The sequence below is a fragment of the Netta rufina genome (assembly GCF_964035555.1).
Source record: "Netta rufina genome assembly, chromosome: 2".
In the NCBI taxonomy this organism is placed as follows: domain Eukaryota; kingdom Metazoa; phylum Chordata; class Aves; order Anseriformes; family Anatidae; genus Netta; species Netta rufina.
In genome coordinates this window covers 15,675,773-15,701,088 of record NC_140124.1, presented here as the reverse complement: position 1 = coordinate 15,701,088, position 25,316 = coordinate 15,675,773, and the positions used below count along the sequence as shown (strand labels likewise).

General features: G+C 41.4%; 1 protein-coding gene across 2 annotated transcripts in view; it reads right to left on the bottom strand.

Annotated features, from left to right (window-relative positions):
- Positions 1–9,102: 9,102 nt before the first annotated feature.
- The window catches only part of ARHGAP12 (Rho GTPase activating protein 12), a 71,009-nt gene continuing 54,795 nt past the window's right edge, over positions 9,103–25,316 (bottom strand). Inside the window, exons 9-17 of one of the 2 annotated variants that reach the window (XM_084282905.1) lie at positions 21,237–21,341; positions 20,781–20,879; positions 18,352–18,451; positions 17,308–17,427; positions 14,303–14,401; positions 12,225–12,302; positions 11,037–11,171; positions 10,669–10,771; positions 9,103–10,232 (exon numbers count right to left, since the gene is read on the bottom strand). In XM_084282905.1, coding sequence (XP_084139031.1) covers positions 10,058–10,232; positions 10,669–10,771; positions 11,037–11,171; positions 12,225–12,302; positions 14,303–14,401; positions 17,308–17,427; positions 18,352–18,451; positions 20,781–20,879; positions 21,237–21,341 — 1,014 coding nt within the window. In that variant the 3' untranslated portion in view covers positions 9,103–10,057. The remainder of the gene's footprint in view (positions 10,233–10,668; positions 10,772–11,036; positions 11,172–12,224; positions 12,303–14,302; positions 14,402–17,307; positions 17,428–18,351; positions 18,452–20,780; positions 20,880–21,236; positions 21,342–25,316) is intronic. The other variant, XM_084282904.1, reaches the window with a different exon arrangement.

Sequence of the window (25,316 nt, the reverse complement as noted above, 5' to 3'; positions counted from 1 at the left end):
GCAACCCTGCTGCTTTCAGCTGTCTGGAACAATAATTACACAGTGCCACGGCACCTCTGGGAGTCTGGCACCATTTATCCTCCCCGACGCCGCGCTGGTTACCTGCCACACGGCGATCCCAGCGCAGCCGGGCCGCAGCAGCCTTTTCCTACAAAAGGTGGCGAGAATGATAATGGCCATGCTCCTGCTCTGCCTTCAGAAAAGCGGGGATGATGGCTTAATTGAGGTTAAAATAAGCTCCAATCAGAGAGGTAAAAACCTAACGGGGCTACTTAATCTTATATAAATACAAGAGAGATACAAGTGCATGAGGAGAGAATAATAACTGACTCCGGTAGGGTTTCTATGGAGAATAATCATTAGCCAGGCAGCGAACAGATTGGACGGGGAGCAGGCTACTTAGCATTCATGCCCTGGTGGTGCAGGCTTTGAGCTGGAGCCTAATTTGAATTTTAGGGTTGGGTTAAAAGCAAAAAAAAAAAAAAAAAAAAAGACAAAAAGCACCTTGTCTGGAGCAAAGCAGCATCACACTGTTTGTTTATTTATTTATTTGTTGCCCTAGCCTGTGCTGGAGAAAAATCAAACGATTTTAACTCTGCAAGTGAAGTGAACTCGGTCTAATCCAAGCGGGCAGTAACGGTGTGGGGGGATTCAGGCACAGGGATTTTCTCTTTTATTTATTTATTCTCCAAATTTATGCTCTTTTATTCTTTCAGGTAATGGCCTTGAAGAGCCTGGAACTAGAATGCTTTTTCTATGTCAAATCGTCGTGGAGGTTTGGCAAAATGTTGATGCTCTTATTTTTCGGGCTTATCAGTTGCTGGTCACCTGTTTCGGGGAGTTAAATTGGATGTTAGATTTCAGAAGTATTAGAAAACCCTTTTCAAACCTGAGCTGCAATTTCAGCCCTTTTCTGTTCTGTTTGCTCTTGCTTGCAGGAGCTTTCCTGCGACAGCTGCCTGCTTTTCAGCAGGCCCCAGGGAAAACGCAGCAAGCGGCACGGTGGGTGCGGGGTCTGCCCAGGTGCCCCTGGCCCTGCAGCTGGGGACGGGCAGAGCCAAGGCATGAAGGGCATTGCCGGCTGCCTTTGGGACTCTGTTCACTTCAGGGCAGCCTGAAGTCTCATCCCTCCCCTTACTTTTTATTTACAGATTAGTATTGGGTGAAGTGTGTACTGGTATTGTACAATTTTAAAACCGTGCGAAATCACGCGGCTTCCACAACGATTTGCTTAATGGTTTCGCCTACACATCCCCGTTTTCCTGGCTTAACTGGAACTCCTTCAGCTTACGTCCATCAGGAGATAACAATAAACTGCAGGCTGCAGCTCGCTCCCTTAGGGGCTGCTCCCTTACTGTGGCGAAGCACAGGAGTCCTCGGGAAAGCGATGAAAAATTGCACCTGTCCAGAGAGTGAGAAATGCCAGGAACCTCGCAGTTTCTGAGGGAGGTCTTAAAGGAGAATAATTGCCCTGAACAGGCTGCTGCGTGCTCGGGACGCTGCAAGAGCCTCGTGGAAGTCAGGCAGAGCCTCTCGCAGCACCTTCAGGGGGAGGCAGGTGAGGAGAAGCAGACCCGATGCCAGGGTCTGCTGCTTCACCGAGGGCTCAGTCCTGTTGCTGCCAGAAGTCCTGGCAGCCTGGGAAACAACCCGATGGCAGAAGGGGAGCTGTGGCCCTGCAGGATGTGTATTTTTCATGCTACCCCGCTGCCTGGCAGGGTGACCATGGGGACTCATCGAGGAGCCAGGGTCCCCGTCCCCACCCGGGCTTCGTCCCTGTTAGGAACGACAGAGCAGGATGAGAAGGAGGCATTTTTGCATCCACGGCTGTGCTCTGCAGAGGACGATGCCTGGAGGAAGGACAACCGCTGCGGTTGGGTCAGGGCAATCCCGAAGCGATTTGTGCTTAATGGGCTGGGATCTGCTAAATATTTCACCTCCCTGGGAATGAGCCTGACAGCGGCCCGGGTGCATTATCCTGGGGGAAGGTGGTAGCACCACTGAACACGAGCTGGGTTAAGGTTGTGAAGGGAGAACTCAGAGCATCCTAATTACATGTTCCTTCTCTCTTCAATGCTTTCAACATAAAGAGTGGCTCTGCAGACTAGGACAAGATGCTGTCAGCCAGCTGGGTGGGAACTAATGCTTTGGTGGGGGGCTAAAAACTTCACCGGGGTTTGTTTGCAGGGCAGGAGGAAGGGACCCCTGTGGCAGTGTCACCAGCCCAGTAACAACCACAGCGGCCCTGCCACCTGCTCTGCCCCTGGTTAGCCTTTCCAGCTCCTCTAGCCTGGCACAGTTATGTGGCTTGGCTGGGGAGCACGGTGCAGGAACCAAAAGGGAGCAGAGGGCTTGGCTGCAGCCAGCGAGCTACCAGCAAGGTGGCACAGACACAGCTACCACAGCCCATGCCAGGCAAAATCATTACTAACCCCGAACTACCACTGCGTGGCTTTAAAGTATTTTATTTTCAGCATTTAAATTGTAGCTTTGGGATAGATGAAGCCTTTTCATGGGTGCCTGGAAGTGAAAGGAATTCAGGATTAGTCATGTTCCTGGTGGTGATGCAGGTGTAATGACTATCACTGGGCCAGGGCAAATGAGAGCGTTTCTGCCAGCCTTTAATTTGTCAAATGAAACTGCCAGAATAGGCAGTACCATTTTTTTTTTATTCTTCAATGTTGTTTCTTAATGTTTAGAACCTTTATTTATTTATTTATTTATTTTGGTATGTAAATGCAAGATGCTGAGATCCTCTCCATGTTAAACGGTTAATTGTCACAGTAACATCTATTTTCAGAACGGTAACAAAGCTCGTGAGTTCAAAGATTGCTTCTGTCACCAGCACTGCTTCCAGTGGCTGCAGCTCGGCTGGCAGCACGAGCCTTCAAGGGGTGGCTCCGTGCTGCTGGCATGGAGTCCTGGGGCAGGCAGCACGTGGCAGCAGGACAGAGGGATGAGGTGGGGACAGCAAGCAGGCAGGGGAACCCCAACGTCAGGGTCCCACTGAGGATTTGTGGCACTGACCCTATCTGGGATGCTCCAGGGAGGCAACAGCAATCAGTGCCGGGGCTGCTGTTTTGCTCTCCAAGAAGAGCAAATCCAAGCAATGAAGAGCCCATCTTCTGGGGAGGCTGGGGGTCTGTGCATCCCGCTGCAGTGGCGCGGTGACAGCTGGGACGGCAGCTTGCAGGCGCTGCCCCTGGCTGCATCCCCTCACCCCCAGCCCAGCCCCGGGAGCTGCACCTCCTGCCCCCTGTGCTCCCTGCTGCTCCAGCCGAGCTTCTGTTCGTGCTGGCAGCGGGGCCGTGGCCACCTGGCTGCTGCTGACACCCAGAGCCATCGGTGCTTTGGGAGGAAGAGCTCGGGATGTGGGGCTGGCGTGTAGGGGGCACCACAGGGCGAAGGGGCAGCAGGAGGTGTGCTGGGCTCCTTGCATGGGGCAGTGCTGAGGGCTCATCCCTGAGGGGAGCGTGAGCTCACGCTGCCCCGTCCCATGCCCTAATCAGCAGGCTGCATGGCAGCCAAGGGAAGATTAAAAGGATTGGGCTTGCTTAGGCTACAGGAGGGAAAACTGAGACGCAGAAGCCATTTATAGCTTTGTAGGCTGCTATTGCATGTGCAGAGATGAACGGGAAAGAGCTCTCCATGTGCTTTGTGGAATGGGATAGAAGCCATAGGTATGGACAGAATAGGGAAAAAGACGAAAGTAAATTGCAGCAATGAGTGCATAGATATGCAAAAAGAAAAAACTTTCTAAATGGGAAGGGAACTATGTGCTAGCAAAGGCTGTTTGGGAGTTTCCACCCTCTCCATTAGTGGGGTCTGTGAAAGCAGCCCAAACTGCTGCTGGGACAGGAGAAACACGGCGCTGTGTCCCTCCCAGCCCTGATTTCGGTGCCAGCGGCCGGGCCGGTGATGTGCTTGCTGTGCTCTCTGGCTGGCAGCCCACAAGCTCCTTGTGCAGGGTTTTTCCCACAGCGGCTTCGTTCGCAGGGATGCGGAGGAGGCTGCGCTGCCCCAATCCCACAGCGGGACCCCACCGCTGCCGGCTGCCCTCTGAGCCTGGTTCTGCTGCACGGCGATGCAAAAAAAAAAAAAATCATGAAACATCTTAGGGAGGGAAGCCTGTTTTACTTCAGGAGCTGCTGGTGGAGGAGGTGATGGCTTCCCCGCGCTGAACAGCATTACCTCAGGGGAGGAAAGGGGATTCAGCTTCGGCCAGCAGCAGCGCTTTCATTTGATCCAGGGCGTGAATGGCCAAGTGGGAACAAGGAAGTCAATGTCTAAGTGGCAGGCTACCTGCCAGCTTCATTCGGAGGTTTCTAAAACCAGAGAGGACCATTATAATCACGCTGTCTGGCCCGTGACATACCACGAGCCTGAGCTCACAGCCCAGCGAGGGGAGAGGAAGCGGGCAGGAAGGAGAGCACCGGGCCCCTCCTCTGGCCTGCAGGCCCATCCCCATCCCCTCCTCTGGCCTGAAGGCCGATCTCCATCTTTGTGGCCCAGGGCCAGTGCTGGCCGAATGGAGCTCACCTCACGAGCAGCAGCGGTGCTCAGCCCCAGCACCGCATCCCTCCCTCACCCTATCCAGCTTTCCTTTAACTCGGGGATGCAAAGCAAGCCCAGAAGGCATTAGGCAGCCACCTGGGGAGCTGGTTACGATTCAAAGAGCTCATGATGCCGCCCGCCGTTCGGTGTTTATAGCAAACGCACCGCTCCCCCACCTACCCCAACTGCCTATACGCAGAATGCACCCGGGGACACCCCGAGCACTCAGCTCGCTGCACGCTGTGATGTGCTCTGTGAGTGGGAAAGGTGGGCAGAAAGTTTAGTTTGGGGTATTTGATGAGTGGGAGCGGGAAGCTTGGGCTAACGAAGGGGAAAAGCACGATCCCGGTCTGTAGCCACAGTGGTTTAGTGCAAGTTTGTGCCATCCTCTGGGCAGCCTGCACAAGTGACACGGGTGGTGACTAAATGGGAGCAGGGAATTACATTGCTGTGCCTCAGCATAACGCCAAATACAACACCTCATTGCCTAGCTTACACTCACTTCTGCAATCCAGGAGGAGGACAGACCCTCTGGGACGTAGCCTGCTGCAACTATCTGGAAGGGACCCTTGTCTTGTTCTACTCTATTTTTATTTATTTATTTTTTTTTTAAATACATTTAGCATTAACACTGATGACTGCTTGCTAACAGGGTCTCAAGGCTGGCATGAGCGTGCAGCAGCCCCTGGCAGCACAGCAGCACTCCAGGTAGCACCAAGCACGGCCCAGCCCCAGCAGGTGTTGTGCAGGTGGGGAAGGCAACAGCCCGAGTCACAAGGATGTGATGAGCAGCAGAAGGAGCTGGGGGTGCAGGTAGGAATAGGAGAGAAGTCTGGGATTACCACTTCGGTAAAGGAAAGGTGAGCCAGCAGGAGGGGTAAGGGGGCTTTCACAGCTTGAGACCAAACCCCAGGCTGCAGCATGTGGTGAGCTAGAGAAATGAGATGTGTCAGTGGTTAACGTTATCTTCCAGTGCCTGGTGTAAAAAATGAAAGCTTTTAATTACAGATTTTTTTTAAGAGGACAGCTGTTTCCATTACACTATCAATTAAACTTCTGACTGAGCAGATTTGTACTATACATTAAAATCTAAAATGGGTTTGAAGAAAGTTTAGCTCAGGACTTCTTTCTGCATACTCCCACTTCTCAGCTTTGTATTATTATTTTTTTTTCCTTCTGGTTTGCTGAGACTGTACATCCAGGACTACGTATGCTGCTCAGGACCTGGTGCCACAAGGGTCAGACACCTGGCACGGGCACTACCACTGGAGCAATGCAACAAGTTTTATTTCTGCATTGCAGAGATTCTGGCTGTGCAGCCATGATTACACTGAAGGAACAGAGTTCTTGACTCCCAGCAGCACGCAGGTGTTTGTATCAAGTGAACCCAGGCTGCAGCTCACCGCTGCCGAGCAGACACAGAATCTGCTCTGGAAAAGTTTGAAGTAAGGTGGGCACTGCTGTTCTGCACCTCCACCTGTTTACAGAGACACTTACCCTTAGAAAATATCACCAAGGCCTTCATCTGAACTTCATCTGAACTGTATGTAAGGAAAAAGGGGAGAAAAAAAAAAAAAAAAAAAGGAAAAAAAAAAAAAAAGAAGAAAGCCTGCTCCTAGCAGCCTGGCTTTCTCCCAGGTCTCCGGCTTGTATTCCTGCAGATTTTCTAAGCAACTGTTTCTTTGCTCTCCTGCTTGTCCATCACACCTGCTTTGTCCGGTTGCCTTCGCTCTTTTGCATGTTCTGATTCCCACACTAAGGACCTGCTCTCCCCTTCCCTGGTGAATGACGTTTTAGAGCAATAAGCTGCAAGATTAAATAAACCCAGTGCTATCCCTAATTGTTCTCATTTGCAGCTCTGAGCATGCTGAATGCAACGTAGACTTCTCCTTTTGAAAGTAGTAGCTAAGTACCTTTAACAAACCCAACTGCATTTGGGGAAGTCCTAGGAAAGTCTAATATTAGAGCTGCCATTTAATTCTCAACGAAATAAAAAGGACCAAGAGGCCAAGTTCCCTCTGTGTGTCTTTCATGTTGGTCTGTTACACAGTGTGATCTTGTTTTACAAGTGCTCTGTTTACAAGAATGCTATGGAGAAAAAAAAAATGTTCACTTAAGTCCCACAATCGCATAGGGCTACTTTTGTAAAGCTCTGATCCAGTCCTACCAGCTGCTTGCCCACAAAACTTCGCAATTGTGGAGCCTAATTAAGATTCCTCAGAGGAGCTCTCCTCTCCTTGGCAGTGACAGAGCGCCTCATTAGACATGCTGTACCTCCCCCCGCACCGAGCAGAATGCCCCACTGTGCCTGCTTTACGGCACGCCTGATGAATTAACCGATTGATTCTGAAAATATCATTACTTTGGGGCTAAATAAAGCTGTTCCCTCTAAGGGGGAAACGTCAGTGCTCCACGTAAGAATAAATTGATACTACAGTACCTACAACCTCCTTTCTCTCCCACACTGCAAGAGTTGAGGATTCCCTTGCCGGAATACAAAGGGTTCAATAAAAAGGGAATTCATCCTGGCTTTCAGTGAGGATGGTGAGGAAAGTTTGGTTCTAGGCAGGAAGCACAACCTAGCAGCTTGCACTGAGGAGGCTTACCTACACGTAAGGACCTGTGTCCACTTCTCTCTCTAGCTTTAAAGAGGAGAAACTTGTAACTGGTATAAATCAAGCAAGTCTGGGAGTCGCTTGGTGGTAACGTTACGTGGCTGAACTGCAGAAGCACGCAGCTCTGTTACTGGAACAAGACTTGAAGTGGCACCAATGCCTAGCATTGTACCTTTCAGCAGTTATGACTGCAAGGGTTTGGATTGTCTTAAATTAAAATTGGATTCTAGTCTAAAATCCAATCTGGTTCATCTATTCCTCAGCTCAGGCTTTAAATGTGCTCCATCTGATGCAAACAGCTTTCCCTCCCTGTGTTTGTGTAAAGATCTGTTCTTGATTTTTAAAAGAAAAGCTAACTGTAGGAACAAGACAACAAGGTATTTCAAGCAGGGAACAAACACTATATATATGAGACATACACAATTTCAGGTTAGTCAAGACCATCAGCTTGGACAGCCTCCTCTTTCTGCAGGGTTTGAGTGTTTAGCTGCACCTCGTTAGATTAAGAAGTACATTCACTTCCCCAAACTAAAAATGAGAAAATTAAAACTTACAACAATTTACTGCACAAAACCATACTATATATTGTAATAACAAAATGCTTTATTTTCTGGGAATACAAGGAAAAGCGAAATGGCCATCCTCATTACCAAATGGTCCTAAAAAGGAATTCTTTCTTTGAATACAGAAACACTCATACAGAAAAGGCGACCTGTAGATAAGCTCTCCCCTTTAGCAACGGGAATTCTTTATTTTACAGCTGAAATTGGGATTTGAATAATCTACAACAACATATTTCAACTTTGTTTATGTTTTCTAGTCAATGGGGGCACATCTGCCACTCAGCACCGTTCTTGTTTGAAAGCCTAACAGGAGGCTGAAAATACAACACAGATGTAGCTATCACAATTCTCACCCACCTTGCTTTGCAACAAACCACAAGACTTCACCATTACCACAACAAGACAGTGAGAAAGCCACAAGGTAACTCGTCTTCTCTTTTATCTATGAAGACTTCTCATCCAAGCCTTATGCTCATGAAATTCTTGTACCAGTCATCTGATTACACCTCACTACTTCACCACATATCCCCTTAGCTGCAATCTGGAACTTTGTTGTGAAAAGCATACAACAGATCAAAAGTGAAACAAAAATATTTCCCAATGTATCTGCTTTTTAACAACAGGTTTGGAGCTGAGATGTTTTAAAGACCACAAATTCATATCCATAAATTACTTCTGCCCTCTCTGAATTTTATGTCAGAGTTTAACTTGACAAAGAGAGGGACTGGAAGATTTCTAAACTTGTCAGGCTATAAAGAAACCTTTCATCTTTTAATTCAGCATGACAACTCTTTGCTGCACGTAGTGTCCATGCTAAGCAGTACAATACACCAGTCTTACTGTTTAAACGGGGTTCATGTTGTCTTAAGCGGGAATGGCAAACTCCAAAATAACTAATGGTTTTCTTTATTCAGGTTAGACATAACAAATATGTCAGATACAGCAGTTAGTCTAGAAAAATACATTTAAAAAAATCTTCAGCAGACCATGCTCCCTGTAACAAAATCTGTCAAAACCAATTTTACAAATTATTCTACATTAATGTAAAAAGAAATTCTTAAATTTAGCATCATGGATTCCATCAAACATCTATCAAAACATGAGTTTCACTATTTGCAGATGTTAGAATTCATAATACATTTTCTTCTAATGTATCCTGTACATATTAAATAACCTAAAAGGCTCTTCTTGTAGTGCATTAACAGTTTAGCAAGCACACTCAGTATTTTTCCAGTACCATTTGCATTACAGGTATTTGCCCGCAAATGTAATTAACATCTAAAAGTGCACACAGTTAGGTCCCCCCTCCCTCCCCATAACCTGTTTCACTGCTGAAACCCAGACATCAACTGGAAACGTTATGCTACTGCAGCAAATCTACCCATGATTAGAAATGTGTGACTAGAACGTTCTTCTTAAACTATACAGGAACTGAATTATATACAAGAGTCAAAAGGACAGCCTGTATTTACATCAAGAAACTTCCACTACCACAGCATTATACCAAGTACTCAGTACAGTGTTACAGTCGGTATTTACTTAGGATTTAGCTGTAAATCAGTATAACACAAAACCTAGCTCAGAGAACGCCCTGAAGAAAATGAACATGTGTATTAAATATGACTTCTGTTATGCCACAGGACAAATATCCATAGCTGGATACTGGTACAAGTTCAGTGTTTGAAACAGTGTGCTGTTCTATAAAGCAACTAAGAAGTTCCAGAACGGTTGCTGGGGAGGGGGGGGAGAAAAAAGGAAAAAGGACAGCAGATGTCATGTAAGAAATTAGACTAGAATAACTAAACCAAACTGTTAGCACAAGTTTAGGACAGTCACTGCATGCAGAAACTTCATGGAAAAGTGTCAGACAGATCTGTATCGCTTGTAATACACAAGCCTGAAGTATAACTTCACTGATTTTTTTTCATATCAGTTGGTAGAACTTTTCCATACCAAGTGGGAATATTTTAAGATTAAATTCCAGATTATCCAGTTTGAGATTACTAGCTTTACTCTTCAAGAAATCCAGTGTATGAACCTATATTGCAATTCTCAACTGCTATTTAAAAAAAAAAAAAAAAGGCAAACTAATTTTTTCAATTCACTTTTTATGCTGATTTTTTTCAAAGAAATCCAAACAAAGCGTTGACTTTAATTTGCGTTAAAGTGGTAAAACATTTCTCCTATTTCTCCCCTCTCCCAAAAGTGCAAAAATCAAGTTGCTGCTTGGTCCACAAACATAATACATCATATGCAGAGAGATTTTCCTTCTGATGGAATACTGCTGCCAACCCATCACTTCCAGTTTCTACTCCGAGAAAAATGTCAGCGTCCAAAGATGGCATTCAATTCCAGCAGAATTAATTCTACAATCTGATTCTGGTATACTGTGTGGACTGCTATGTTACCAGTCTCTTTCTCTGGTTTTAATAAGGTTGGACCAAAAACTATTGCTACACTTTGATAGGTCATTCGGTTCTTCTCTCCATTCTCTACAACTCTGGAAGGGAAAAATACACACACAAAAAAAGACATCAGTGTTAGAGTGATGACAGGAAAAAAGAAACAGTCCAAAGCAAATGACTATTCATAATATTTAATTACTAGTCTTGTTATTAAGACATACACCTGCTGTGATTTCCTTCTCCACAGAAAAGTTTTACTTGGAAATATTATTCTTGAAATCTTCATGTTTTTTCTAACTTATATTAGAGAAATCAGCTGTTAGTCCTTATGGACTTTGCAGTAAATATCACAATTCTGACACATACTGTCTAAAGTCCACTGGTGCTCTGCAAGCTTGTATAAAACAGGGAGATATATTGCATTTATCAAGTCCAATATTTGCAAGAAAAATACAGTGGAAAGAGTCACCTACTATTTTAGATTTGATTATTTAGCTTTAAGGGAGGGTCAGTATCCTTTCTAATACTTACCTTTTCAGGTGTCTAAACAGTACTTGCATAGTGTCCTGATTTGGTTTTGGCAACTGTTTAATTAAATCTTTAACAGCATGGACACGCTGTCTTGGTTCTTGCTCTACAGAAGGAAGAAACAAAACCTCAATATTTATGTTTAAAACTTTGCCATAAAATTTAAGAGACTGGGAGTAAAAGCTTGTTTTGCAGGGCTAATATTAGAGAACATACTGCCACCTCCTGGCCAGCCTCTATATTACTGACCGGCAACTGCAGGTAGCCCTCACAGACATTCAGAATCAAAATGTTCTTTTTACTAAGATAACTGAATTGCACATATTGAGCAGAAGTTACATAAAAAGCACATACACGTTTTCCAGACTTACTAATAGCATTGACAAAGTCATTGAAGTGATTATAAGTGAAGAGTGGCTCCGGCAATTCTCTGAAAAACATCTTTAGAGCTCCTGTGATGACATGTATATCTTCCCATTTACTGTCATTCAAGTCAAGTTTCTCATCTGAGAGACAAAAATAAACAACTGATGTTAATAATTTAACTATGAATGTCTAATTTTTTAATATATAACCTAGTCTTTCCCATAGCATTGTTGTTAAAGCAGTGAAGATTGTATTGTCCTTCAGCCTTTTCTCTGCTTTGTACAGCAGCAGCAGTGTAAAACCTTTTGTATTTATAGGTGGCTAGGAGAATACTTCTCAGAAAAAGCACTGTGTGAGATATTCATACGGCTGCATTCTAATGACAACACTGCATGCTCTCTTAGAAGGGCTAGAACACTGTCAATCCAGTCCTTGAGAGACCTGCAGCAATTTAGAGGCCCCAAACTGCTCGGAAAGGAACCAACAAGAAAAATCTCAACAGGAATTCCACCTCAGCCTGGAAGCAGGGTCTTTTCTGCAGCCAAACTGTGTAGGGAGATACATGTCACTCACTCCCTTACCAAGGACACCAGAGGAGAATATGAACTCCAATATAATACAAAATTTACTTCAAGAACCTGTTAATCAGGAAACGATTGGCCAGATATAGAGGGGCTACTGTTCTTTTCCCAGCTGCAAGCCACCTTGATTCCCACTGAATCAAACACTAAGGTATAGGTACATGGAATTTTACACGAGAGTACAGTCTACAACAGCTTGCAATCCCCTTACTATAAGAGCATAGCAGATCTTGCTAAAAAGTAAACTTAATGCTAGTGGAAACTTAATATGTTTACTCTTTTCCCATAAGGTATGCAGTTATTATTATTGTTATTTTTTTTTAAACTCTTTTTGCCCCTTTGAATTCTAATACCACTTTTCTTTATAATTATGTTCTAGCAAAACCTCTGTGCTCCATGCAAGAACAAACCTCCAAAATGTTAGTTTTGTTCTGTCTTTCTTAATGATCTATATGTCTACTACACACTAACTTCATCTGTTTTGAAGTCATTTTACTTTAAGGATGACAATTATTAAACATGGTAGTTATACATCGAGTTTTTTCCCCCTTTCTATGAACTTCAAATAATCTAAAAATCTATGTAATAGTAATACAGTTCAAGGAAACTTACCGTGATTGACTGCAAATCTTAGTTTCTGTATCACTGCAAGATTACCACTAACTCGGTATAAGCCGTCAACATCTAGTCCTAAAACAAAGGGATAAATCCATTTTGATACCTTACATACATACAGATTCTGGAATTATTAGACTCCTTGCCTATAGGTCTAGCCTGAAAAATTAAAAACAAAAGCAACCCACCTAATCTTGTAACAATGACCACCTGTTCAACAATGCAAAAAATAAAACTAGCTTTTTTGATGGGTAGGGTACATCGGAGAAGATTTAGTTTTCAGACACATGTTTGGTAACATCAAGCTCAAAAGTAATCTCTAAGTTTCCTACCCTGTAGAACAGTAGTAAATGAGGCAACAGCTCCAAGTTTTCCCAATGAGACTAGGGATCTCGAATGGTTTTCATGGGTGGGCAGGGTATATGCAGAGTCCAACATGCAAGAACCAATTATTTTGTGGACGTTCATTTTTTTAATGCGCGGTAGTTAAGAAAAATCAAATCAAGTCATGCACAGAGCATCTCAAACTTGTCAAGTGACCAGGTTTGCAAGAAAGATGACATGCATGCACACTCACTCTTCAACAGCCTTCAAAGTAAACAGGTAGCCCCTGCCTTTACAGCATTGAGCATTCAACCAGGCAAAGAAGAAAACCGTGCCTCTGTGGTTGCTACTGCAATTATTCAGAAGTGATTGATTAGCAGGTAAAGAATTTAATTGAAATGCCACTTGAATGCAGCATGTGAGTCAGTGCCACTGAGAGGGTGAGTGTTGCCAGAATACCTTCAGTCCCTGTAGCTCCTCAAGGAGTAGTCTGATGCAATACAGCACAGTTACCAGCACCATCTGACATATCCCTTTTCCCCATAATCCACTAGTCATTTCTTTACAGAAAGAAATGATTTGAAGTGTGTTGGCAGTAGCAAGAAGAGTTGAGGAAGTGGGGAAAAAAACTGTTCATTTCTGCCAGCTTCCCCTCGGGTATTTAAAAAGGGAAAACTTCACCACTATCTTCACTGCAGTCCTGTCTTTAAAATACAAAAAAATTAAAAAAAGAACAATGCAAAATAACCCCTTTCTCTCAAACTGCAGACCACAAATGGCAGCAAGCAGTTATCTTTTCCCTCCCAGGCCATAAGATGAGAAAGGACTACAGGTTGCAACAAAACCCTACATGAAGTTCCCATGGAAGATACCTTAAAATTCACTTATAGTATTCCCTTGTAAACACTTACCCTGATTCTCAAGAGAATGTTCTCAAATTAACAGACTGGTATATCTGAGTGATAGGTATGGCAAATCCACTCTCAGGTGATATGGCAATGGCAATAGCAAGAAACAAGCAAGGAAATGAATCCAGACTAGAGCCAAGTCAGAAGTCACAACCAACATATTTCGAACAAAAAAAGGTGAAGATGTCCTTTAATGCCACATATAGCTTTCAAACATACCATTTTTCCCAGCTATTAGGTTGGAGAGACTTATTTTCAGTGAAAGCAAACAAAAACTATGTGTGGACACTGATAATCTCCAGAACAGCATGAAACTTCACATAGCAATCTGTGTAAGAGGCTGGAGGAGATCAAAATAATAGGTTCCTCTTCTGGCAGACAAAGCTTATACAGAGCAAGAACACCATTTTTTTCCTGTAAGTTTGTTTCAAGGAAGTGTTAATATAAGTGACTTTGTAAACATGCTTAAACCTTTCAGAAACTAATGGTTGCATTCAGACAGTCTCTCTTCACCTGGAAGAAAATTTTGATGAGATGAGATCTATTACTTCTTGTAATCCCTCCTCCCTTAGGCCCCTACTGTTAGGAGGCTGCCTTTTCCTTATCCTGAAAGATATTATGTAGATCAATTCCTCAGATGCAAGACTTCCTCTCCTCTCCCATCCCCAAACTGTACTCCACCTACCCACCCACGCACTCTTGAAAACTCACTGCTAACTGCAGCTACAGGTTTCAGATTATTTTCCTTAAGTAATCTACAGCATTTTACGAATTACAATGTTCAAAATTAGACAGTGTGGTGAGCAACAGAGATTTGGAAACAAACAAAAAAATTCACCATACCATGTTCCTCAACATGCTCAATACACAGCTTCACGAACTTTGGCACCGTGCTGTTTTCTCTTTGACACAAGCTGGTGAGATTGGAACCAAACACTTGATCTGGAACCAAGTAAAGAGACTGATTTACAGTGGAACAGGCTTCAAGTGACAGAACTAGTTCAGGTTAAAACAAACCTCTACAAAGAGCAAAGGCTACTGGATACAATTGTCGCAGTATTAGAGAGAAAAGGGGAAAAGAGAAAACGAGAAAAGTTTTGAAAAGCGTTTCCAACAGCTCCCAGTAAGAAAAAGCTCCCGGTGAGAAAAAGTGTCAGCAGCAACCCAAGCACAAGTAGGGAAACTTTGGTACTGAAATAATTTTAAGCCATCAGAAGAACACTTGTAAGAGTCATAGTCATTGCTGTAATGGGAAACGTAACATTCAAATGTCCTGTTGTACTTCATTCCTGTTCCAAGTTCAAAATACATTTACTGTAATCTTTGCTAAACAATCTGAACAGAGATATGGAACTTCAACCAAAATAAATGCTTTTGTGGATTTTTTGGGGGGGAAAAAAGTAAAGTCATCCGCCATTGAACTTACTGTTTAACCCTACATTACACATTCATTGACAGAGAAAGGCTTTAATGTAGGAGTTAAAGACTAAGTTCTGACATGGATTTGTAAATGATGAACCTTTATACTGCAGAGCTCTGAAGTGTGACTGTGTATATGCAACCTGGCCACAAGGTTGGAATTTCAGTAAAGGTATTTATTGGCAAAGTCCATACTTTTGGGCATCATTTCGAATCTTGTCCTCAAAATTATACTAAAGCCAGATGTAGTGTTTTCTATCTAACTGGAGTTACAGTGAAAGTCAGCTGAACTTTTCATGTTCTTGTAATGTCTTAGTAAATGCCATCAATGTGCTAACTCCTCTTGTTCAGATTGTATGGTAGCACTGAAATCTTTCCCAGGCCAGCTTCTATGGTTTTATTAACAACGGCCAAATAACTGATGACCTCCCAGGTTCAGATGCATGAGACTGAAACAAGGTCTTGAAATAGAGAGGCAAAGCTCACGCTCTTAAAGGGAATAAAGTTCTATTTTATCCTTTAAACATGGCATGTAAGCGACCATCCTCGCAATATCTAGTACATCTTGCTTCAGAGCTTATGCAAGAGGGAGACTGCTCTTGCATTTGCATCATGCATAGCATCTAACCCACTTTTTATGTTTAGAAATTTAGGCAGGTTCACTAGCAACACTTGCATCTGACGAGCACTTTGGGAAATCCAAACAGCTCACCAAAGCAATCGTACGGTATGAAAATTGGCATATAATGATATTATTAGCTGTAGGCATATAAGGTCAGTGACCCAAAACACCTCATTCCTGCTGCTGCTACTCATGCAGCCAGCTGTATAAGCAGAATCAGTAGCAAAGGGTTGAGAAAGCCCAGGAAGTAGAAAGCCAGAATAGCAAGCAGCTGTAGCAGGTAAAACAATGCAGATTAGGTAGCAGGAGAAAATACTAGTATGTAACAAAAGGATTTGCTACAACTGCTTCTGACTTTAATAATCTCCACATGTACCAGAATTGTATTTATTCCTCTCATCTTAAAAGTAGCTTTTGTAATTTTGTTTTTCCATGTACCAAAGCTTTAGCACAGTTACTTTTGTGCTTAATGCATGCTGTTTCAAGCCCATTTTCCAAGATTTTTCATTTTTCAACTCGCATTACATTTGCCAAGTTGTCATTTACTAAATTTATTCTGTAGCAGCCACAAAAGTACACTAGGCCTTTAAGTAGACCTTTGTATTTTTCACTCATACAGTAAACATAAAACTGTACAGTGCAGATCCAACTTCGTAAGTTTACATCATGCTTTTAAATAAAAACAAACTCTTCTTTCCTTAATATCTTTATTAAAAATCCAATCATCAGCATGCATACGTACACATTGAACTTGACTTAGCATTCACCGTTGCTAATGTCAGAAGTTATATCATGGAGAATTCACATGAATTCTAAGCTGTAAAGCAGAGCAGAACCAAGTCTGGGAATAATGCCTTCTTATCCCAAACAAAAATTTCATAATTTACGGTTAAGTTAGGTTTGCAGATACACAAATATATCAAATGCCACATGCAACAGAAGCACACCTGTTAAAGTATGCAGTTAGGCAAATCATAGTCGGATTTGGGTTATTTGCCTACCCATACGCTATTTTGACCCTAGTAGAGCACCACCTACAAGTCCTGCTAAAGCATACAAACAAGCAAAGGAGGTTTTACAGAAAGTACCAGAAATTAGCAAGAAGAAAGTTACACAAACACATTAACTTTGATCTGTGCAAATACTGTTCTCTTTCAGAGTTTATACAGGTGTGACAGATGAAAGTATAATATATTAAATTATCAATTCTTTCATAAATTGCATTTAAGAATATCTGTTGTCAAACATTTGTTTGTAAAAAATGTATACATTCAAAGAAAAAGGTTAGGGAAAAGATTTCCTTTAAGATTCCTTTAGCCTCTTTTTTTTTTTTTGCCTAAATATCTCCTTTCTTATGAGATGCTGCAAGATTGTCTGGTTCCATTCAGACTAAGAACACCCCTGTGAAACATACGAGCATATGCACATGTGCTCAACTTTCCTTTCCCTTGTACAAAGGAATGATTATCTGGCTATCCAAAATTTCCAGCTCAGAACTGCAGACCAAATGGAGTCTCTAGCTCAGAAACACTCAAGCTCCATGTAGGTCCCTGGTCTCTCATTTTCCACTTCAGTTTTGCCAGTAATGAGAGTAGAAGAGGACATCCTTCATCAAGTTTAGCAGCTAACAGCATTGCTCAGAAGAATGACAAACACACACCAGTTCCACTATACATACAAGACTTTTGTTAAGCCAGCTATATACATGTGTTTTACTCTAAAACTAGACAATTTAAACCCCATTTTACACCTGAACTATGAAATTTATTTTTTCAAATTATTTCCTTTGTCAAAAAAGTTCATTTACCCTTAATGTAGCCTTTTTCGCGGACAGCTTGTAATGTAGGTCGTCGTGTAAGAAACTTCTTTAGCTTCGTTTTGGTCTTTTTCTGATCTGTAGAGTCTATATTGCTAGGCATTTTCATTGCTGGAAACAGAAATGCACTTCACATTAATATCCACAAAACCAACACCGAACTTCTCTGCCAAGGAATCAATATGAAAAAACATCTCAAAAACACATGAAGATACAAAAACTCTTCAAATTTGCATTGCATCTGCATTTTCCTTCATTTTTTGAACTCCTTGTACATAGCATTCACTTTTCAAGCTGCCAATTCAATAACCTTTCACGTAAAACTTCTAAAACCAAGTGCCATCTGTGAAATTAAATGGTAATTTACATAAACTAAACATGGAATTTAAATTGTATACCTATGTTTCAAAACCAGTCCTGCCACTCATTAAGTATTTTAAATGAAATAAATACTTTCTTGCAAATTACATAAAGCCCAGAAGTAAAATACAGAAAAAAAAGTCTGCCTAATATATTTCTCTGGAGAGAAAGAAATTTATGTGGCAAAAGCAAATTTCTCTGAAGGTGTGATTAAAAATGCTTAATTTCTGCAAGCAAGCCAAAATAACATCATTAACAACTTGTGAAATTGAAGTTTATGTGAAAATACTTACAGATGCTGTACCACAAACAAAAAAAAATGTAAAAACACCCAAATCAGTTTTGAACAGGCAACAGGACAAAACGATTCTTAATCCAAACTATTCATAAGAGTCAGAGAAAACATCTGATTACCTCTGTACATTTGACAACACCCTGAAAATAATCCATTTCACTACTCCTGTTCTCTCCTATGTTTTAAGTAGGATTAGGAAAACATGAATAAAAAGTTAGTAATTGTCACCAAGGTGGAGAAGGAATTATACCAAAGCATGTTTACAAATTGGAGTAGTTTCATTCTTAAACATCTTTTTGATTTCTTTTCTATTTACACTTAATAGTAAAGACTTTTTTTTCCATTGCTAAAAATGAATTCTTGGAGAATTTTCTACTCACAACGAAGTTTCTTAGAGTCTTTATTCTCTTTCTCTTTGTCTTGTTTTTCCACCCCTGGCGAATCTGGTACCTCATCTTCTAAAGCTTCATCAGACTCTACCTATTAGATTTAAGACGACATAGAGGTCAGTTTACCAATTTACAGAACATAGCATTAAAGGACATATCATGGAGACAGTTCTAAAATACACTTTTTGTTTCCCCTTTAATGGTATTCAGTTGGTTCTTTCCTGAACTCTAGATGATAAAATTATCTTTCAGCTGGTATCTGGTATTATACCATTCTCACTTTAACTGAGTAACTCTGCCAAAACTATTTGATCACAAGACCCAATAAAGACAAAAACTCGATTACATAAACTAATAATTTTTTTCCTCAAATCAGTAGACAAACATCAGCTATTTTATTCACGTGGTCTACTACAGAAGCACCTGATTTATATGGTCTAAAACCCATTTCTAGAACATTTACCCTATCTGTAATTTCTAACTAAAATTTTCTGTCACAGAAAACAACAGCCAGTTGGAAAACTTCATCACTGTCAGAACATACACAGAATTCACTCCAGCAGTTTATTCCAGGGTCCAAAAAGCCTTGCTCTGTGTGTTATTGTTCTCTCAGCACATTCATAGAACCGTAGAATGGTTTGGGTTGGAAGGGACAGTAAAGATCATCTAGTTCCATCCCTCTGCCATAGGCTGGGGTATCACCCACTAGATCAGATTGCCCAGGGCCCCATCCAACCTGGCCTTGAACAACTCCAGGGATGGGGCATCCACAGCTTCTCTGGGCAACCTGCTCCACTGCCTCAACACCCTTTGATATTCTTGGGGAAAAAATAAAAAAAACACAACACACGTTTAAGTGAAAATGTAAATCATGTTGTAGTGTGTAGGCAGAAACCAAAGTCTACACAACTGTCTATCAGCAGCCTCATACTTAAGCTGGTCATGACATCAGACATTAATAAATAGAAAAAGAATAGAAAAAGAAGTTTCCTTTGGTCTCAGTGCAAAATATCCATCCCGTCATTGACCTCTACTAACTGCTCTTCTACTAAAGCAGAAAGACTTCATTTCTATGCAATTACAAAAAGATCAGTAATCTATTTTCTTAGAAGTGTCTCTCATCTTAAAAATAATGCAAGGTTGTGTACTATAGAACACCGAATGAGCAAAAAACATGACTATTCATGACATAAAACAAGTTGCACTTTAACCTGCTGGGTTGAGAAGACTTTAAACAAGCCTCATTCCTTGTTGCTTTTCGAAAGCTTTGGATAGCCTTTCTCGTATGTCAAAGTTCACTACATTCAGCAATTCAGTTAATGTCCCTGCTAAGGATCTCTGTCACTGACATCATTTGGACCTCCAAACGATGTCTCCATTATTGAGAACATTTGAACAATATTCTCTTCAAGAGGCCTCTAAGTTCCTCAGGGCTGTTAAATTTCAAAGCTATGTTCTGTTCTACTTCCTCAACACGATATGTAGTACCTCACTCTTGCCTCAGTTATATCCCAGCCTTTCCATTTCCATTTCAGCAAGGGAGAAGTGTCAGCAGTGTTACGTGCGACAGACAGGAGAAAGGTGTTGCTGAGTGACTGCCTGTTATTAACAGTCTTGACATTTTTGTACCAGAAGTTTAGGGGCCCAAACTGTGAGCACAAAGAAACTAAACCATTTGTATTACCCTGCTGTGTTTGGGTGGAAAAAACTATCAAGGGTTAAGAGAAATGAAGGCCACTGACTGACAGCAAAGCATCAACTTTAATTATCTGCTGCCTGGAGACTAGGACATAAATGCAGCTTTTCTGGGAAGGAGCCAGACCTGTAGCTACACAAATTAAGAATGTGCATTAACTCAATTTGAGGGTAGTATTTTCTCCAATGTCTCCTCCAACTTCTGAATTCAAAGATGGTAAAATCTTGTTCAGCAGCATCAAGAGCAAATGCTTGATCACCTTTCTGTTGATAAGGAGTTGGCGTTATAACACAGTATTTTGCCAGGGCTTTTGATTTACACTTTAATGTAGTCTTATTAATTGAATAGCAGTAACAGATGCTGACTAAGTTAAGTCACTATGCTAAGCATTCCCTTGGCAGTCCTTCCCCCTTTTGCTTCCCGTCAGAACCTTTCAGCTTGCTGAGACAGAAAAATTATCTGGGCACAGCAGGAAGCTCATTGCTGAGCTGGAGATCAGTCCACACCTCCCAGTCCTTAGTCCAGTGGACCATTCTTCTTCCCTTGTCACTAATAGTTATATTTCACTTGTCATCACCAGAAACTGCCACATCTTCAACCACCAGCCCATGCTCAAGAAAATGAAGAAACTAAGATCTATATGAAGCACTTGGAGTCATTACATAAATCATTTTACTAAACAGTATTACCTTGAAAACAGAATCTTCATGATTCCAATACATACCTGATTGTTGATGGTGTAGTTAAGAACTTTATACCATTCATTAATGAAGCTGTCATTATCAGACTGAATTAAGAGCTCAGTTCCTTGGCGGGTTCTTAGCTTTAAAAAAAAAAAAAAAAAAAACAGATGTCATCAGAATTGAGAAACTTACTAGAATTCCCAGTTGAAATTACCTAAACAAAGTTAAACATCTTTTTGGCACAACTTTTAAATAATATATAGCTACTCAACAATCAGTGAAAGCAGTACATACATCTGCTTAAAATTTAAATGCATGCATATAGGCTGTGCAGACATGAAAGAAAGGACATTTCTTGCAGGTACTAGAATAAACATACACGTACATTTGAGAGGGGAGAAATAGAAAAAACTGAACTAATTGAAGCTTACGCTTAGAGACACTTTCTGAAGTCACTTGAAGTGCCTATAATTTTGCATTTAAATAAAATAATTTACCTCAATAACATTCTTTTTGCTGGATTTGTCCTTTGAAGCCCAGTCAATCAATGCCCCTTTGAGATCCACTGTAAATTCTGGCTTAGACTGATTGACACCAAACTTCTGGAAAAAGGAACAATGATGATGAAAAGAGAAAAAAGCTTCTAACAAATAGCCTTGCAATTCTCTAAATGCAACACACCAACACTTTATTTGCAGCCTAGATGATTTAACCCAAATACAGTACTTTGCTACATATCAACTGACACGATATCAGGAAAAACAAAAAACATACCCCAAAAAATCTTTAAACACACCTATTAGAAACTGCCCAGCCTAAAGACTTTAAAATTCCATAGTTTTAAGTGCCAGATTCTAGCAGAGGCTTTTTTCTGTCGCAAGTAGTAGATGTCCATAGATATTTTGATTACAGCTTGATCTTAAAATAGTCCCAAGCTTTCAAGACATAAGGCTAACACATAACTGAACGCAAATCATTCAGTCAGTTAACAACATCAATATATAAAAACACATATCCCACCAGGAACAGTAGCTTTGCCAGATAGGAATCACTACACACAATACATCCCTCTTGCACTGAAAGAGCACTTTCAGCTCTTACATTTTCAGAACAAATACTCTTTTTAAATGTTTCCAATGATGCTTTTTTATATTAGATCTATTTAATGTTTTCCTTTAATGCTTCTAATGTAATACTAGAGCATACTCCACTAAGTAAACACAAATCAATTTCACTGCCTAGCTACTTAAAAAAAAAAAAAACAGTAAATAACCAAAGTGATTTTAAAAAGCATTCTGAAGGGCTGCTGGTGGGTTAATAATTGAGGAACGCATGAGGGAGCTATTTTTACTTCCTACTTGTACATTTATGCTGGGTATGGCAAATTTTTTAAGCCAAGTACTTTTATTAGGGTTTCAGCATACACCACATAGCTTTGAAGTATCATTCCTCAAGGAAACCAATTTAGGGAACCACACAAACAAGAAGCTCCAACTGTGAATAAAATAAGCAAAAAAAAAAAAAAAAGAACAAGAAAAGCTGTCAATTGGCTGCAGTACAGAAATTTAATGTTGTACATCTGAGGACAGCCTGTAGTATCTGATCCAACATAAAGATTCTTTTCTACTTCTGGAAAGAAAACAGAAAGAAAAGAAAAAAAAAAAGAAAAAGAAATTTGATGTTTCTGCAAGAGCTCAGGATGACCTGAGCCTCAGGACAACCTCCTTGCTGTGAACACAAGGCTTGCAGTCTGTACCACAACAACCATATCCAAAGTGAGAAAAAACAGAAAACAGAATTAATCTGCTGCTTCTGATTAAATTCCCAGCAAGGATGTTAATTAATGCTAATTGTGTTTTAGAAAGGCTGTTTACCACTAGAAAATCTCCCTGTTTGATTCCTAAGGGCAATTAAGCATTAAATGGAAAGAAACAACATGTGAAATATCAGAAGTGGGGAATATTTCTAGTTTACCCAATGTCAACTTATGTCTGAAAAAACCTTCTAACCTGATTCTCAGATATCTCATCTAAGACTATTGCCTAATAGCTTTTGGTAGTCCAGTTCAGAAATGGAGATCGCAGAAGCTAGAGGCAAATGTCGGACAGATGCACCTCTGGCAATCATGGGCAGCTGTACAACAGCTGTCTATTTAGTAGACCCACACAACTGCTGCATATGCAACTGAAGTGCACCAGGCACACACCACCACCTGACAGCCTACAGCAACTTTCCTGCATGCTGGAAAAGAAAAAAAAAAAAAAAAGAAAAGAAAAAAAAAAAGATTTATAGAGCTTGCCACTGGAGAGAGCAGGAGATTAGTGCCAAAGTCCTGTGCAAGACCAAGGGATTTATTAAAAACACCTCCCACATGATGCTGAGCAGCACAGGAGATGACCTGCTACAGGGGAAGTCAACAAACAACAGTCCTTACTGTTTTGACCAGAGCGAGCTTCCCTCCTGCCCTGCAATACGGTCCCGTTTGCTGAACTCCAGGTAACAGACCCCAGTGCTACCTCAAGCACTGTTGCACTCTACCCTTGTTTTCAGGCTGACTCCCTTCAGCATATCAGAGGAGCACAGAACACAAAAAACAGAAGCCACATTTGCCGGGGTAGAAAAACAGAATTCTTCCCCAGCTCCTTCACATGAGCAGTGCCAAATCTGCAGTTTCAGGATGCAAGCTGGTGAAAACAACAAAGCACACACTCCAGCCTCTCTGCAAAACACCTCTGATAAGTCAAACTTAGAATTTCCTTAAATAACAAAAAAATAAGTTTAGCATTCAATGTCTCCTATGAGTTTCTCTGCCATGCTTCTTTTCTGCTCCTGGGTGCACGAAAATGAGAAGCCAGCAGTCGTTTCCCTCGTGAAAAGATTCCAGAAGCAAATGCAGGGCTGCTCGGATGCTCAGCATCCAAAGGTTAGCTAAAGGCGATCGAATCCTCCTGCAACAAACAGGTTTTGTTGGGAGAAGTAAAAAGAAAACCTGTCCCTTTAGCATCTGCTGCCACCTAGACAAAGCCTGCTTTCTCAGAGTGAGCTGTCAAGCCAGCACTGGTCAGGTCACATTTAGTTCTTGCTGGGCAGCCCCCTGCTTCTTACCAGATTTCTTTTTTCAGCTGTCTGGGAAGTTTGGAAAGGACAGCAGAGATGAGACTGAAAGAGGGGAGAGGTCTCCAACACGGTGCTGTGAGATATCCTATATAAAGAAGTTGTCCTACATTCACTTCTGACAGTTTTTTTCGAGGAACAAAAAAAGTATAGTCACGGGATGCACTTATGCTATTTCCATGGCAGAGATAACTTTTACTTTCTGGAAAGCACAGGGGATTTTTTGTTGCTTCAGACACAGTAGATGCTGAGTAGCTTAAGGACTGCCTTGAAGATGTGTGCTGGCATCTATGGCTTAGAAAGCCTTTTCAGTGTTTTTAGAGGTTATCTCCAAGCCGTGGGAGCCTCCAGAGGAGGAACCATGCAGTCTGTATGGTGATACAGGCCAGCATTCGTTGGAAACAGAGTCAGATATTACTTGTAGGAAGGCTTTAAGATGTACAAATGACCCCTGCCATTCTCAATATTCTGTTCCTCATCAGTGTTTAGTAGAATTTTTAAATCCCCAATCTTCTTCACCTGCAATCATCTGCAGAAATAGCACTGTGGGGCTCTTTAGGGGCTCCTTTAGAGCTGGTAACAAACATTGAGAACGTACAGCTTTGACAAGAAAATGAGAAATATTAAGATATTCTTTACTGTCATAGTAAGATGTTGGAAGTTTTTGGAAATCTGTCTCCAATAGTAGTATTTACATTACCAATAGCTTTTATGATAATAATCTAAGCTCCTATATACTCAGCTGTGCAACACTGATGAACTGTAGTAACGTCCATATCACACACTTGTCTATAAGCAGTGGTATATCATAATAAACAGTTTGCCCAAATCAACCTTGAAGATTGCTTACTTCTTTACCTTTACATGGGAAGTTTACCACCACCATACCTGACACTGGTGACATGCAGCTGTTGCAGAAGTTTGATGGGTGAAACCTTTCAGTAATTGCTATTTCCCATGTTTTCTGAAGCCCCACCACTAAAATCTGTCAGTAGCTACTACAACTCATTCCCACCAAGAGACAGAGCTTTTCAGCTATTGAAAGAAAGTCTCAGGAACTGTAACTACACTCAAAACGTTTAGCACTTTCCACTCTTCATGGAACACAGCCAAGAACCAAAACAGCTTTAGTGACCCCCAATACCTTAGTCCTCAAGAAGACAAATAAATGAAACCACTTTTAATGTTTTCAGGATATAATTTATAATAAAACCTTTAGTTTGATTCTGATTACATTAATAATCAGAACTAAGATGTTAAAAACTACTACAGCCAATCAAGCATGTTTATTTCTTCTAAAAAGAGTATTAATTTCTCCTCATCCACCTTAGACAAACTACTGTATTAGCTACCAGCATTTACCAGTTTCTGATAAGCACCACTTCTATGCTTGGCACCTACACTTCATAATATGACTAACTACAAATACTTACGTTATACTTAGGAAGTCCTACAAATTTATG